Raw genomic sequence first — 14,627 nt, forward strand, 5'->3', positions numbered from 1 at the left:
TGATAATATAACAAACACAACAGCTCCCGATTAAAAAGAAGGTCAATGCACTGCATAGATTTCCCGGACACTGAGGTGATTGCCTCCCGAGTGGGACAGAGAGACAGTGGATTTCATTACTCATATAAGTGTTCAAACTAAAGCTTATCAGCTGTTTGTTTCTGGGACTTTGCACACTGTGTTCCTGGGCTCCAGCTGGATTCGGGGAAGTGCACCTAAGGAGACAATTGCAGGGTGAGGGCCTAAGGTCTGTCGCCTTTTGAGAATTTCAGATTTGGAGTTGAAGAATGAGTGATAAGCAAATTTTAGAGCTAACAATCATGCTTTTTGCATGTAATTAAACAATCAAAAACAATAGAAAATGGAACTAAGAAACAAAGTTGAGTCCACTTTATGATTGGATAGACTGTATAATCAACAGGCCCCTCCTGGGCACTACCAATAAAAGCTGAATAGCCAAGTGAAGTAGGCCTAAATTTGTCCTCGGCCATACATTTTCCCCAGTAGGCATTTTAAGACGTGGAATTATACCAACATTCAGTTGTTGCCTTTGAAACCTCACAGCAGCACAGGCGCTGCTGATCTCCTGATCCACAAGCAGCCTATGAAAGGATATTTGTAAGTTAATGTATTACTAATGTAAATATGTTTGACAAATCGGCACAAAGGAGAATACCTTGTGTTCATAATGAATTATTACTAACGAGGTCTTACATAGTGAATTCTTTACAGGCAGTTGTATTTTTATTAGTAATCATGTGCTCACATTATTTGCTTTTCTCATCAAGACATTTGTGCTTTTTTTACTTTGTAGATATTAAATAGTTAAGAAAGTAATTTTGTGGAGCTCATGCTCCATATTTTCTCTTAATACTGCTTTAGGGAGTTGTTTGTATTATTTTGTCCGTTATTTGATGTCATTAATAGAGATCTTTTTTTGGGCTTAATGTTTACAGAAAATTCAGGTTCCAAGCACAAAGTTCTCACATGGTCCATCACCTCTCTCTGTTTTTCATTTTTAAACACTATCTTTCATTATTAGACACTTTCAATTTTGTCGTTCTCATATTTGTAAATGTTGCATAACTTGCTTGCTTTCATTTAAGAGAACATTCCTTACCCATGATTTTTTTATGTAATGTCCCAGATTTCTCTCCATTTTCCTCCCTGGTGACACTTGTTTTCACCCCTCCTCCACTCAAGCTCAGTGCCACTTGGGTTCACACTGATGTACCGTTTCCCCTTCCCCCAGCACCCTGAGCACTCAGACATCGCTCCACGGCCAGTCTTTCCGGAGAGAGTCCTGCCATTTTTCTAATTGGAGGTGATCCCTCCCTGCTTTGAAAGTCTTCTATTGTTGTTAAATGGTTGAGGTCATATTATGTTTGTTTCAGTATAGCACTCCTCTGAGCAGTTATTGAGAATTGTCTCCCTAAGTCTTGATGCCCTCAAAGAATCCTTCTTGATGTCTCAGGGGTTGGGTTTATGTTCAGAGAATGCAACGAGAAAGAATAGACATTTGGTCCAAGCAACCAAACACTCTGCCAGTGTACGTAAAATGGTTTCCACGTACGTGAACACTGAAGCTTCTTCAAAAGAAGTAAGTGGGTCCTGGACAGTCATTGTGTGGTTCCTAAGAGTAGTTTATTTTTTGTAACCTCAAAAAATAATTATTTGAAAGTTGAAGACACTCACACGAGAGAGGAATGCCATCATCATTAAATATATCCATATAAAATCAAGACATTAATAGTCTTTTTGAAGCTTTCCCTACACACAGTAGGCCTGCACTGGCTTTGTTAAAATGGGAGCTCCAGGTGTATGGTTTGAAAGTTTTAATTTTGGACATTATCTATTTTTTGAAGTGCTAAAAGTATAAAATACAAAGCCTTTCACCCCACACAAACACTCTACCCCTGAGTTTTATCTCTATCCATGAGACACAGGCTGTCAGTACTGTGGGTATTCCAAATACTCCAGACAGCTGTTGCACTCATCTGCACAAAACAGTTCCCTTTAAACCTGGTTCATGATTTACTGACAGAGATGCATTGCCTATGTATCTTAGTATCTTACCACCAAGACTGAAGGTTTTAATTTCCTTTTTGTCTGAGAAGTTTATATGCCTAAAATAAGTCTCAAGAGATTCTATATTTAATTTTTGAGCTTCTCAAATAGTGTCTATACTTCATTGTCATATATAGTATACACATAAATATATGCTTTTAATTAAATTGATTTTAAAACATTATTACAATTTTTAATTTGAAAATTAATCACAAACATTACAAGATAAATTGAATGTATTAGAAAGAAAACAAAACTAAAACTAAATACCTGGACTTTACATTTAACCTTCTTCAAAATTTTAATTTAGATTACGAACCAAATTCTAAAAAATCTAGCAATCGACAGTGGAATGCAAACTGTGTATAAACAAAACATTAACAAACATGTCATGAACATAAGGGAAGCCAAGGTTTCCATACAGAAAATTGTTTATTAATCAAGAATCAAGATACTTTTTAAAAATTGGGATGACATAATTCAACAGAGCAGGGCTACGGAAGGATCCAGAGTATAGGTGGATTTGGGGCGGCACAGAGAATTTACAATAGCATTTTGTCTTTCTTTTCTCATAGAGTTTCTGCGTTTTGGCCACTTCTGGGATTTCTCCCAACGATGGAGTCTAAAAGCTAACTGTCAATCAACCCTGTGCTTTGTGTCTTCTTTGAAGGAGAAGAGTGCTGAGGTTTTCTCTTTAGTAGCCTTGGCTGTTGATACTTGCTCACTCTTATAAGCAGTCGGGAAGGAAAAGGAGAAAAAGCGCTGTTCAGTGTGGGTAAAGGAATTTTATTTCTTTTTCTCATTGGCAAGATGCTCATCAGGCAGTTAACACAACTATTGATGAAAAGCAGAATGACCTGGAAAATCTGGGCTGAAATCACGAATGAAGCCAGGTAGAGGATCATAACCATGGCAGGCAAGTGGCAGCCGGAGTAAGAAAGCTGTTCATGGCTGATCTTCATTCGGGATTTCTTCAGTGAGTCCACTCTAGTCAGTTTCAGAGCTAACATTGCTCCCAGAATCAGAATTTTATACAGAGAGTACTAACAGAAGAACAAACTACAGGGTGGCTAATCAGGTCTGGCATTATACTTGACGACATCAGTACAACCTTCCTGAGATGAATAAGTCAATTTAGCAAAGTAATAGAGACCCCAGAACTGAGTAAAATCTGCCCCATCAGCCTCTTCAGTGCTCTTGTACAAGCTGTAAGTCAATCAGTAGCAATTCAGAGGTCTGTTGCTGCTGCATAAATATCTCAGAGGTGGAAATGTACTAGGTATGTAGCTCAGAGACTGAAAATTTCTACATAAGTAACTCCGTGGTGGGAAGCTTGAAGGCCCATAATTTGGATACTGGCAATATCTCAGCAGGGAACTTTGGGGTTGGTAGCTACTGGTGGTGTAATAAGATGGAGAGAAGCCATTGGTGATGAATCCAAAGTTTCTATAGCTTCTGTATCCGCTGTTGCCTAGACTACAGTGAGGCAGGGCCTGGAGAGTATTGGGGAGGGAATGAACTTGCCCTGTGTAGCAGGAGTCATTTTGAGGAGTCTGGCAGGCTTTCGAGGCAAATCGAGCACCTGGGGTGCAATTGGATACATACCCTTTGGTTCCAGTAGTGGGACTGCAGCTGGGCCTGGATCTGATGTCGGTAGTTTCACAGGCACTAACAACTTGATTTGCAGATGGGGAGTTGCAAGGCACGCAGGAGTTCCTGGGATCACACGTTGGAGTGCAAGTCTTGAGTTCCTGGCTAGGAGAGTCACAGCAAGGTGCTATGCAGTAGGAGTCTTGGCAATGGTCCAAAAGCCAGAGATTGCCTTGGTAGCTGCTGGGTAAGTAATATCCGAAGGTAGGGTTTACATCATGTGAGCAGGCAGCGGTGGGCGTCACAGGGATGTAGCAGCGATTTCTATGGGAAGTGGCAGTGCAAAGTCCAGGATAACCCAGAAGAGACATGGAGCCTGAGAGAACAAACAAGAGGCAGCTGTGCGGGTATGCTGTGGCTGTAGCTGAAAGCACTCTTTATATCCTCCCTGGTGATTGCAAGGAACATCTCCAGACTCTCTTCCTTCTCTCTGTCTGACACAGGAATGCATAACAATTTCAGGATTGCATTGTTTAGCCACAGCTGCTAGTGTCTTCAGGCTCACACAAAAATAAGTTTGTTTGGAGTCTTCAAAGTACCTATAATCACTACTCTGACCATCACCCATGGGTCAACTTCTGTAGACCATAGCTTTAGTGAATAGTGATTTCAGTGTTAATAAGCAAGCTCTCAGCCAATCAGTGATTAACTAGAGTCTGTGTCTCCACAGGATTCTACAGCATGGTTATTAAAAGGTTAACAAGGTTTCAATAAAGCAAGGGCCTATATTTTTCTACTCTTTGACTCTGAGAAATGCTGCAAGACTTGATCACACTTTCTTGTACGGTGGAGGGTTTTGCTGCCCCAATACTGTCACTTGAAAAAGAAGAGGCCCACTTAATAAATAAATAATTTCCTCCACAAAATATGTTACACACATCTCTGTCGTAGGCCAAACCCTGGTGATAACTTCTCAGCTGATGTGTTTGGAAAATTCCATATGTGAGGCTCACAGTAATCTCAGTGGCATTTGGTGACCTATTATTCCCGACTAAAAATGAACTGGTTCTCATGGGTCAGTGGTTGCTAAGCAACCAAAGCTTCTGTGAAATCCCCTTCTTAAACAGTTTCTACCCCATGTACTATCAAAGAAATCCAGTTTGTCAATATTGTAGTTTCTTAATTGACCAAGATTATGCAACATTTGCCCTTTGCCCATGCTGTAAAGCCTCCATGTTGTGAGATATGGACCACTTTCTAGCATACAGGATTTACTTATCATTAACTTGTTTTCCTTTGAATATTGCATTTATTCTATCCATGGACTGAAGTTGATTTTGGTCTGTAGTGACAAAAGGTAATGGCCATGTTGAAAGGTTTCACTTAAATAATCTGTGTAGTTGCTACAGGGTATTTGTGCCTTTTATTGATTTAGAAAATATTTATTGGTCATATTTGGAACAATATTCAAGAGAAAAATCTGCCTGGGGAATGACCCTGATATTTTAGTTAATGTGGTTGATTTTATTTATTTTTATTTAATTTTTTTATTATTATCATTTATTACAATTTATTCAATTTGTATCCAGGCTGTGTCCCCTCCCTTGTAGCCTCCCAATCCCATCTTCCCTCCCTTTTCTTCCCCTATACTCCTCCCCTAGTCCACTGATAGGTGAGGTCCTCCTCCCCTTCTACTGGACCCTAGGTTATCAAGTCTCATCAGGGCTGGCTGCATTTTCTTCCTCTATGGCCTGGCAAGGCTGCACCACACAGGGGGAGGTGATCAAATACCCTGTCTCAGAGTTCATGCCAGAGACAACCCCTGCTACCCTAATTAGGGAACCCACTTGGAGGCTGAGTCTATGGGCTACATCTGAGGATTTTAGGTCCTCTCCATGCATTGTCCTTGGTTGGGGCATCAGTCTTTGCAGGGCACCCAGGGCTCAGTTTTTTTTTTTTTTTGGCTCTGTTGGTCTCCTTTTGGAGCTCCTGTCCCCTCCAGGTATTTCTATCTCCCCCTTCTTTCCTAAGATTCCCTTCACTCTGCCCAGTTTGGCTATGTGTCTCAGCTTCTGCTTCGATACCTTGATCAGTACAGTCTTTCAAAGGGCATCTGTGCCTTCTACTTATTAAATAATTTTTTAAGATTTTTAACTTAAACTGAAGAACTGAATTGTGTTCCCCAAAATAAAAACTATACTTCATGCTTACAGCCTCCATTAAATTAGAAAAAACAAAAAAAAATGTATTAACAATGACGGATTCAGGCTGAGAGCAATTCTGACTTCAGGGAAAATAAGCTACAGGGGCTGGTGTGAAAAGACACCATCCTCACTATTTCTGACATGAACTCAAGGACTGACTCCTTTACCTCCCCCTGCCCCCAAGGGAGGAGCAGCCTTGCTAGGTCACAGAGGAGGACTTGCAGCCAGTACTGAAGATACCTGATAAGCTAGGGTCAGATGGAAGGGGAGGAGGACCTCCCCTAGCAGTGGACTTCGAAAGGAACAGGGAGGAGATGAGGAAGGGAGGCTGGGACTGGAAGAGAATGAGGGAGGGGGCTACAGCTGGAATACAAAGTCAATAACCTGTGATGAATATTAAAAAGATAAAAATTAAAAAATGATACCATCCTCTTATGGGTCTATCAGGTACCTGTCACCATTTTATCCCTCTCATCTAGGATTTGAAACTGTGCTTAAATATAAACCTAGACACATTCTCTAAACATATTACAAGTGTTTTATCAATGCCTTTCCAAGGGTTTATTGTAGCACAGGGCAATGGACAACTCTCCTACAGTGCATTGAGTTTCTTGTTACAAATTGTTTCAGGGGAGAAGAGCACATGAGTTGGCTATGGAGAACTCTAGAATACTGTGGAGATAATTCAGAGTAGGCAACAAAGGAGACCTTAGATACATATGGCAGCTGGAGGCTGATTTTCCACCACACCTGAGTGCTGTGGTAAAGTCCAGATGCTGGTGGAGCCTTACAGCCTTCTCTTTCCTATCACTCTTTTACTTCTTTCTGCATTTTACACTATTTTTATAATTTTATGATCGTTTTTTTAATTTTTATAATTATGATTACATTACATCACCCTTCCCCTTCCTTTTCCCAACACTTCCCACACATACCTCTTGCTGTCCCTCATGTTCATGCCCTCTTTTTTATTAATTGTTTGCATGCACACGAGTGTGCACACACACTGGAAGTGTGGGGATCTGGATGTTTTCCTTGTGCAGGGGCCATACTAAATTTCATGGTATCATTTCTATTTTAGTATGTGTGCTGTTGACATGAATACTAGCCTCTCACTTCAGGCTTCTTTGTAACAAGCTCAAGAGTGATGATGAAAACAGAATGAGTGGATAAATATGCTGCAAAGACAACACCTTCATCTCCACCCTAGCACTGAGTAAAAAGTGTTTGAAATCAATATCGTTCATAAAAAATGGAAGTCCAGAAACATAGAACATCAAGTAGCATAAGAATTATCCAAAGTCTGGAACTTTAATATTGCTCCATCTTCAATGTCTTCATTATTTCATGAATGTGATGCCTTTACAGAATTGTTTTCTTTTATCATCTCCATCTTTGGAAGATACTGAGCAGATAGATATCAGAGTCATAAAACTGGCAGGCTTACTCTCAAAACCAAGACAGTTGTCATTTGTGTGGCACTGTCCTCTGAAAGCTTCATACTGATAGCTCTGTTTCATTGAAAGTGTCATTCTTTTATTCAGTTTCCCTATGCTTAATATTTACCATAAATGAAGGACTTAATAGTGTCCAATACCTACCCACCCTAAAATACCTACATCTAAACCCCTGGTAACGTATGATTAGCGCCTGATGCTGTTAAAGGACTATCACAGATAAGAATAAAGTAAATCTTATGGCAGATTTATCCAGACAAGTCTGTTATGGTCACAGGTTTCTTTATAAGGGAAAGAGAGTAATTGATAGAGAGAAGGATGGAGCAAAGGAGGACACACACACACACACAGGGTGGCAAAGTGGCAACGGAAATGGCTTGGGATGCCTTGGCCCCAGAATAAGCAATGTCAACTAAATTTAGAAGACAGAAAAAGAGGGGATAGATTTTCCACTACACACGCTATCAGAAATCAGTACTGCTGACGCCTTGATTTTAAGCCAGTACAACTGATTTTAGACTTTTAACCTCCAGAACCCAAAGAGAATAAACTTCTATTATTTTAAGCTACAAAGTTTGTGGCAATTTCCTGCAGCAGTCAGAGGAAATGAATACTCTTCTAGGAGATAGAGATGTACGAGAGAGTCTTTGCAGATCTGTAGTCGGTGCTTTGTATCCACGGCAATAAGATAAGAGAAATAAACTTCCTTAGCTACCAGCCAAAAGAAATCCATCATCCAAAGAGTCAGAAACACGCTTCCTTTAATGAGCCAGTGCAGTCTTTTCAACTCATTAAAACAGAGTTATGGAGCTTCTTCCCATTTTCCAGAAAGGTTAAAATCCTTTAGGGTAAGCACAGAGTAAAGAAAACTAAAGTTACACTTAATAGCCCTTAAGGAAAAGAATGCTGGATGTGTTCTAGTCTTCAGATCATGGGAAATTGAATGTTTTCCTTTTCTTAACTGTGTTCCAATCCACTTGCTAAGGTGCTGTCAGATAAAGCAGCAGTCTCATCATTTAACTAGCAAATGTACATTCAAATCCACACTTGCTTAGAAGTCGAACTGTGGCCAGGAGTATAACAAAGCTCACATTTAACAGCCGTGCCCTGGAATGATGATGCCCTAGTGACTTTGCACTCTTGCTTTGACTTATCCTTAGTGTTTTCAAAAGCTCAAGGGCAGATGAGAAGAATCAAAACTTAAGGGAAGAAATGAAACTGAATGGAAAGACATAGATTTGAAATTGATTTATGTTTAACTTTTGAGAGAAACAGGGAAAGCATACAAAATGAATCAGCTCTATTAAGAATTAAGCTCTGTGGGATATGCAGACCGGGCTATGCTTTAATGAGCTGCGAATCTATTATTATGTAGCATTTCTATACTGGTGGTTAACCTTGGACAGTTTCTTTCTTAGCACTTCAGTACTTTCTCTAGGTATTCCAGAGTTAATACATTTATACATTGTTATACATTATACAGAGTTTATACATTGCAAGAATGTGCAGCAGACAGAATAGATAACATATATTCAAAAAGATAGTGCATGTTAGCTAAACATTGCTATTTTTTCTAATTTTCCATTGTTCTAATTTAGGGAATTATACTCATTAATAAACTAATACAATTATTAACATATTTTTTTGTACACAGGTGTGCCATAATAACTATCCTCTCAAAGTTAAATAAAAGAAAAAAAATCTCCTCTCAGGTAGTGAAGAAAATTAACTTGCATGGCAAAAGGTCACCAATTACTTCTCCTGTGTCATCCATATCCTTCTATATTCAGTATCCTAGAAGGTTTTATATGAAATTACTTCAGATAAGAGTCCAATCCTCAGGTTTGTTGGATCACAGCTCTGATGCCCAGATAAGTAGCAAACGCTTGAAACTGAATAGCCATGTCTTCAAAATGGATGGTTGTATAGTATTTTATTTGTGGGTGACTATGAGGCTTATATGTGATAAAAATATAAGTGATATGAAGTTTTATTTGGTGTTGCATTTGATGGTTATCATTGACTTAGAGATTTTGTTAGTATCCTTTGTAAATACCATCATTTTCATTGTAATTATTAGATTTTCTCTAAAACTCACTGTAATATACATATTACATCTATCTATCTATCCATCCATCCATCCATCCATCCATCCATCTATCTATCTATGGAGGGAGATGATGCCAGAGAGGAAGAGAGAAAGAAATGCAGGAAAGTAGATAGAAAAATGATGGAAAGTAAATTTCAGCTAGAAAACTTATAATAAGTTGTATGTTGATCATCAACAGTCAAGTTTCAGGACCTGAGTATGGTGAACCTGTTCTCCATATCTATATAAAGCACAGCCCCCAGGAATTCTTAAGGGTTCAGCCCTTACAGCTTAACCAGCCCATGATGAAAGGGCATGCTGAGATTATAGAAGAAAGAAACTAGTTTTATTTGTGATTTAGACGTAGCAGTTTTAGAGTTGAATATATCATTATTATCAAGTTATAAGTGACTTCATAGTGGCTCCCAAATGAACCATCATCTTAGTGGGGGAAACCACAGGTAATGTGAATGATTGATCCATATTTATCACCCTGCAAAAAACTAAAGTCCAAGTGGATCAAAGACCTCAACATAAAAGGAGTCACACTAAATCAGTTAGAAGAAAAAGTGGGGAAGAGCCTAGAACTCATTGGCACAAGAGACAACTTCCTGAACAGAACACCAACAGCACAGGCTCTAAGAGCAACAATCAATAAATGGGACCTCATGAAACTGAAAAGCTTCTGTAAAGCAAAAGACACCATCATCAAAACAAAACGCCTGCCTACAGATTGGGAAAGAATCTTCAGCAACCCTATATCTGACAGAGGCCTGATATCTAGAATATACAAAGAACTCTAGAAGTTAACAAGCAACAAATCAAGAAATCCAATTAAAAATGGGCTACAGAGCTAGAGAATTCTCTGTAGTAGAATATCGAATGGCAGAACATCCTCAGCCATCAGAGAGATGCAAATCAAAACGACCCTGAGATTTCACCTTATACCCATCAGAATGGCTAAAATCAAAAATTCAAGTGACAACACATGTTGGATAGGTTGTTGAGAAAGGGAAACCCTCCTTCATTGCTGGTGGGAATATAAACTTGAACAACCATTTTGGAAATCAATCCGGTACTTTTTCAGACAATTAGGAATAGTGCTTCCTCAAGATCCAGCTACACCACTCTTAGGCATATATCCAAAACATGCTCAAGTACACAACAAGGACATTTGCTCAACCATGTTCGTAGCAGCTTTATTCATAATAGTCAGAACCTGGAAACAATCCAGATGTCCATCAACGGAGGAATGGATACAGAAATTGTGGTAATTTACACAATGGAATACTACTCAGCAATTAAAAACAAGGAAATCATGAACTTTGCAGGCAAATGGTGGGACCTAGAAAAGATCATCGTGAGTGAGGTATCCCAGGAGCAGAAACACACATGGTATATACTCACTTATAATGGGTACTAGACCTATAAGATAGGATAAACATACTGAAATCTATACACCTAAAGAAGATAAACAAGAAAGAGGACCTGGGGTCAGAGGATCAGAGGATCAATCCTTACTTAGAAAGACAAACGGGATGGATAGTGGAAGTAGGAGAAAATAAGTAACAGGACAGGAGCCTACCACAGAGGGCCTCTGAAAGACTCTACCTAGCAGTGTATCAAAGCAGATGCTGAGATTCATAACCAAACCTTGGGCAGAGTGCAGGGAATCATATGAAAGAAGGGAGAGTTAGTATGACTTGGTGAGGACAGGAGCTCCACAAGGATCAAATATATCTGGGCACAGGGTTTTTTTTTCTGAAACTGGATCTCCAACCAAGGACCATGTATGAATATAACCTAGAACCCCTGCTCGGATGTAGCCCATGATAGCTTAGTATCCAAGGGGCTTTCCCTTGTAAGGGGAACAGGGACTATTTCTGAAATTAACTCAATGGCTGGCTCTTTGACCTCCCCCCACCCCACCTCTGAGGGAGGAGCAGCCCTGCTAGCCCACAGAGGAGGACTTTGCAGCCAGTCCTGAAGAGATCTGATAAGCTAGGGTCAGATGGAAGGCGAGGAGGACCTCCCCTATCAGTGAACTGGGAGGCTACAGCTGGGATACAAAGTTAATAAACTGTAACTAAAATAATAAAATAAACCTTAATGGAATTAAGTTATATGAGTCTTTGAGTAAGTTGTTGTCTATTTGAATTTTATTAATTAAAAAATAGAATAATAAGCATTTGTGTCAGAAGATTATTATTAATGATTGTAGACCTGTTTGCTTGATGTAAATATAGTAATTACAATTACTGTGATAAAATTAATGAGAAAAACAAGTTCCCAGCTGAGCATATGGAAGAACTGGATTAAATAGTGACTTTAATATACATTTGTAAGATAAAAATAAGTTTCAGGTGATACTTGACCATTTTGTACAAGAACTCAGGAAAAGCAGGAAGGATAGCACCAGAAACTGATTTTAAGAAGAAAATATGACTGGGATGTTTTCAATTGTCTAGAAGTAAAATTCATGCAATCCTTTGTGATTTACACTGCTTATTAGGGTAGAAATTGTAATTTCACTGTTTAATGCCAATGTAGAAGAAATATAGAGTGCCAATTGGATGCTTTGATGATATTTTCCCATATGCTACTTATGGTAATATTTGAGACATTGAAAATTCCACTTAGGGGCCCTAGGATGAGAAAGATCTTGAAGCTGGAGTGATGATTATGACGTAGAAATTTCAAGTTAAAGCATCTAGAATAGTGGAATTGTTAAGTATTGTGGCATAATGTGGATCAATTCTGATGGAAGAATAATCCATGATTCTCTTATTAATTGCTAGAAATAAATCTATGCTTTCAGCACTCATACAGAATCCCACATTCACTCAAGCTTTTAAAAGCATTTGCCTCACCTTCCTTTCCAGATACTTGTTTTTCTTTTACTTATAATTTTTAACACAACAAAAGTGTCTTTATTCCTTTGAAGATAATATGTAACCATTGTTTTATATAACTTGTAGCAAGTTTATTCAGAGATAGGATGCTTTATTTCTATGTGAGGACAGATTGACCACACAGAAATGAAGGATTCTTAATAGCAAAAGTTCTTCTTATGAAGAAACAAATAATTAATCTCACTTGGAATTATATGAAAGAAAATAGCAACTGAACTAGTAGCACCCTCATCTTTCAGTATGAAAAAAACAAAACAAAACAAAAACCCTGAGCAACCTAAAGATTAAGCTTAGCTACCAAGCTTCAGGTAAGATCCTGGGATGAAAATTTAATGTGGTCTAATTAATGGAGATTAACAAACCCCAAGGGAAAAACAAGCTGGTGGGAAAGTACTATATATGTGGGAAACTCGTTGAAAACTCATAATCTAGGCTTGTAAAGGCATTTAAGAAACATTACTGGAGATGTTAACAACCACAGAAAAGATAGCTCAAAGGATGCCAATGTTGGACACAAACTTTAAAGATCTGTGGCCAGAGGAGATGAAACACAGAAGTGGGAGGCAATGATAGATGGATTTAGGATCACAAATCCTTAGTGCAGAACGCTGGCATATGTCAGGCCTTATGGCTGGCAGGGGTTTGGAAGGTAAAAATGGATGAGTGAGGTACACAGTAGGGTTTGGAGGCACAGTAAGAATAAGAAAGGCAACAAGAAAATTTGGACACAACACACAGCTGGATGGTTGGTATCTGGAAGGTTTAACATAAGCGAGCGGGCAGTTGCCTGTGAGCCAAGCTCACCACTGACAGGTCAAGCACAGTGCATCACCACAGCAACAGAGACAGTGCAGTGAATGAGGAGATAGGAAAATGGCAATTACTCCTAAGAGAGGGAGGGCTGTAGTCTCCAGACTTACAAGTATGATAGTGTTAAATTGGGCTTTTCAGGTTGAATGCAAGGAGCAGACTTTCCTAGATCTATAGGGAACCAAATCAGGTGTTGAATTTTCCTTAGTGGATGCTCTTCTTATACTTACTTTTTGTCTGCTTGCATTTTAACCCCTCATTAGTTTATTAAAGTGTTGCAAGTGAAGATGACTTTTCACCCAAGATGACTTTATTCACAAAGCGAATAAAGCAAATCCACTTTGTATCTTCCATCCATCTACAAATTTAATTTAGTTTTACTCATCAGGCTTGAGAAGTTGAGAGACACAGTCTAGCCCCCGTCTACTGTGCATTGTATTTGCTTTGCCTTTGTTCCTATCAACAACAATGCTTGCTTAAACCAGTCCATTTGGATGACATAATATTTGCCAAGCCATTGTCATTCTCTTGACATCCTAAAATGGCGTCCACGCGTCAAAATTTACTGAATTTGCTAGAAATAAAATATCATGTCTTCTTTTCTTTCCTTATTCAGCTGAGAATCTATGGGATGTTGTTGTCTGAATATTTACCTTAACAATGTAGCATCTTTGAGAAGGAGTCCACCCTAACAGCGTCATAATATTTAACAGTTGAGTTTGATTTCCCGAGACTTGAGGAAACACAGCATATAGCTAAATAGTGATGAACCAGTAACACATAATATACATTACATTATTATTATAGTGTACTTAATATATTATATATAGGTATAAAATATTTGCTATTTCTACTCAAAATGTTATACATTCCTACTCAGGAAAGTCAGCTTTAGTAAATAAAGACAAGACCGACTGCCTTCAACTGATATGCTAATATATCAGAATTAATAGAGGTTTTCACCTAAGACCATTTACTGAAGTCTTTGGACTCCATGAAGCTAGATTGAATTAGTATAAAAAATAACAATTTTTATTTTATTTTTTTGAGACTTGAGATGGTTACAACATTTCATGCTTTACTTTTCTCCATTCAGACCCTCCCATGAACCAATATATTTATATGCACACCCATATAAGTGTGTGTGTGTGTGTGTGTGTGTGTGTGTGTGTGTGGCAACAATTAAAGAAAAAAGTAAACTCTCTTAATAGTGCTTATACCTCACTCAGGATGATCTTTTCTAGGTCCCATCATTTGCCTGCCAATTTCATGATTTCCTTATTTTCAATTGCTGAGTAGTATTCCATTGTGTAAATATACCACAGTTTCTGTATCCATTCCCGTGTTGAGGGACATCTGGGTTATTTCCAGGTTCTGGCTATTGTGAATAAAGCTGCTACAAACATGGTTGAACAAATGTCCTTGTGTACTTCAGCATATTTTGGATATATGCCTAGGAGTGGTATAGCTGAATATTGAGGAAGCACTATTCCTAATT

The 14,627-nt window shown here is 38.6% G+C and overlaps 1 protein-coding gene across 1 annotated transcript; it reads right to left on the reverse strand.

Moving 5' to 3' along the window:
• Window positions 1–3,284: 3,284 nt before the first annotated feature.
• LOC129682434 (keratin-associated protein 24-1) lies at window positions 3,285–4,037 on the reverse strand. Its single transcript, XM_055614801.1, has one exon. The coding sequence runs from the start codon at window positions 4,026–4,028 to the stop codon at window positions 3,285–3,287; it is 744 nt and encodes a 247-aa protein (XP_055470776.1). The 5' UTR covers window positions 4,029–4,037.
• Window positions 4,038–14,627: the final 10,590 nt, after the last annotated feature.

This window comes from Psammomys obesus, unplaced genomic scaffold (genome assembly GCF_907164565.1).
Source record: "Psammomys obesus unplaced genomic scaffold, mPsaObe1.curated_primary_1811, whole genome shotgun sequence".
NCBI classification, from domain to species: Eukaryota; Metazoa; Chordata; class Mammalia; order Rodentia; family Muridae; genus Psammomys; species Psammomys obesus.